This window comes from Morone saxatilis, unplaced genomic scaffold (assembly GCF_004916995.1).
Source record: "Morone saxatilis isolate NCDOM2014 unplaced genomic scaffold, NCSU_SB_2.0 Contig11, whole genome shotgun sequence".
NCBI lineage: Eukaryota > Metazoa > Chordata > Actinopteri > Moronidae > Morone > Morone saxatilis.
In genome coordinates, this window is record NW_023339663.1 from 17,469,868 (window position 1) to 17,471,057 (window position 1,190).

The 1,190-nt window shown below is 41.6% G+C and overlaps 1 protein-coding gene across 1 annotated transcript in view; it reads right to left on the reverse strand.

Annotated features, from left to right (window-relative positions):
* Positions 1-1,190, reverse strand: part of LOC118320938 (CUB and sushi domain-containing protein 1-like) — a 263,711-nt gene that overhangs the window by 26,369 nt on the left and 236,152 nt on the right. The window contains exon 60 of the mRNA XM_035652065.1: positions 900-1,085. Coding sequence (XP_035507958.1) covers positions 900-1,085 — 186 coding nt within the window. The remainder of the gene's footprint in view (positions 1-899; positions 1,086-1,190) is intronic.

Here is a 1,190-nt window from a genome sequence, read left to right on the forward strand (position 1 = left end):
GTAACAACTTGTTATGGCTGTGAATTGTGTTATGAACTCGAAGTGCATAGTTTCTGTTCGATGGACTTTGCCCAATCCGCTCAGTGTTCTGAACAATCGTCGGTGTGAAACGGCGCTGAAATGTTGGGCAACATAGCTGTAAACAGCGCTTGCAAGTGGTCGGAAGACATTAGAAAGGCCTAACCACAAGGTACACAAACGGCTTTTCATACACATTCACACATACAATGTGTACAATGTATGTAATGTGCTTTTAGCTATATTTGGTAATGGATTAGTTGCTTACTGTCACTAGCATGCCCAGTAGCCTAATGCTACTGTATTTTCCAAAGAAGATATTAAGCTGTTCAACTTTGGAGGCTGAGCTGATTTATTTTCACGTAAAATGCTGAATAATTAAGTCCATATGCCACAAATGTGGGTTTATACAAAATCTGCACGGCTAGGTTTTACAGCAATGTTTATTTTTACAGCAGTGTTTTATATAATCTGGGTTGGGACCCAAAGGTAACCTCAAATGAGACAAGAATAACTTGGTATCAAAATGTTGATGTTTTCTAAACAGACAGTTCAGCATATGCTGAGTTTTCAAATCTAAGCCCCTTGCATAAAGCAAGCAGCAGTCTTTTACTATAACACAGGGTTAGTAAAGGGTGCATATAAATAGAATACTGTGCAAAAAACTTCCATAAAAATCTATTTTTACTCTAAAAGAAATTCACTACTTTGATATATAATACTACAGAACCAAGTGTTATGATGATGCTATAATATCTGTTTTAAAAAATAAAGGTGATGTGTTTGCTATTTGAAGTGTGAATATAGGTGTCTAATGACTTTTGTTCCATGTCATTTTCACTTATTGACACAAGCCACATAAAGTCATTGCATCGCCCCACCTTGACAGACAGGCTGCGTGCCGCTCCAGGTGCCATTGTGAAGGCAGGTCCTCTCGGCTGAGCCAATCAGGCTATATCCCGCTTCGCAGCTGAAACGCAGCAGGCTCTTGGTTTTAAATTCTTCCCCTCCCAGACGGGCACCGTGGGGAGGCATCCCTGGGTCTCCACAGATTCCTGGGCTTACACCTATAACGAGAAAAGAGACATAAAGTTAATGTACCAAACACTTGCCAACAGCCAGACACGTGCACACCACTGAAGCAACCAAGGACCCCCCCCCCCCCCCCCCCC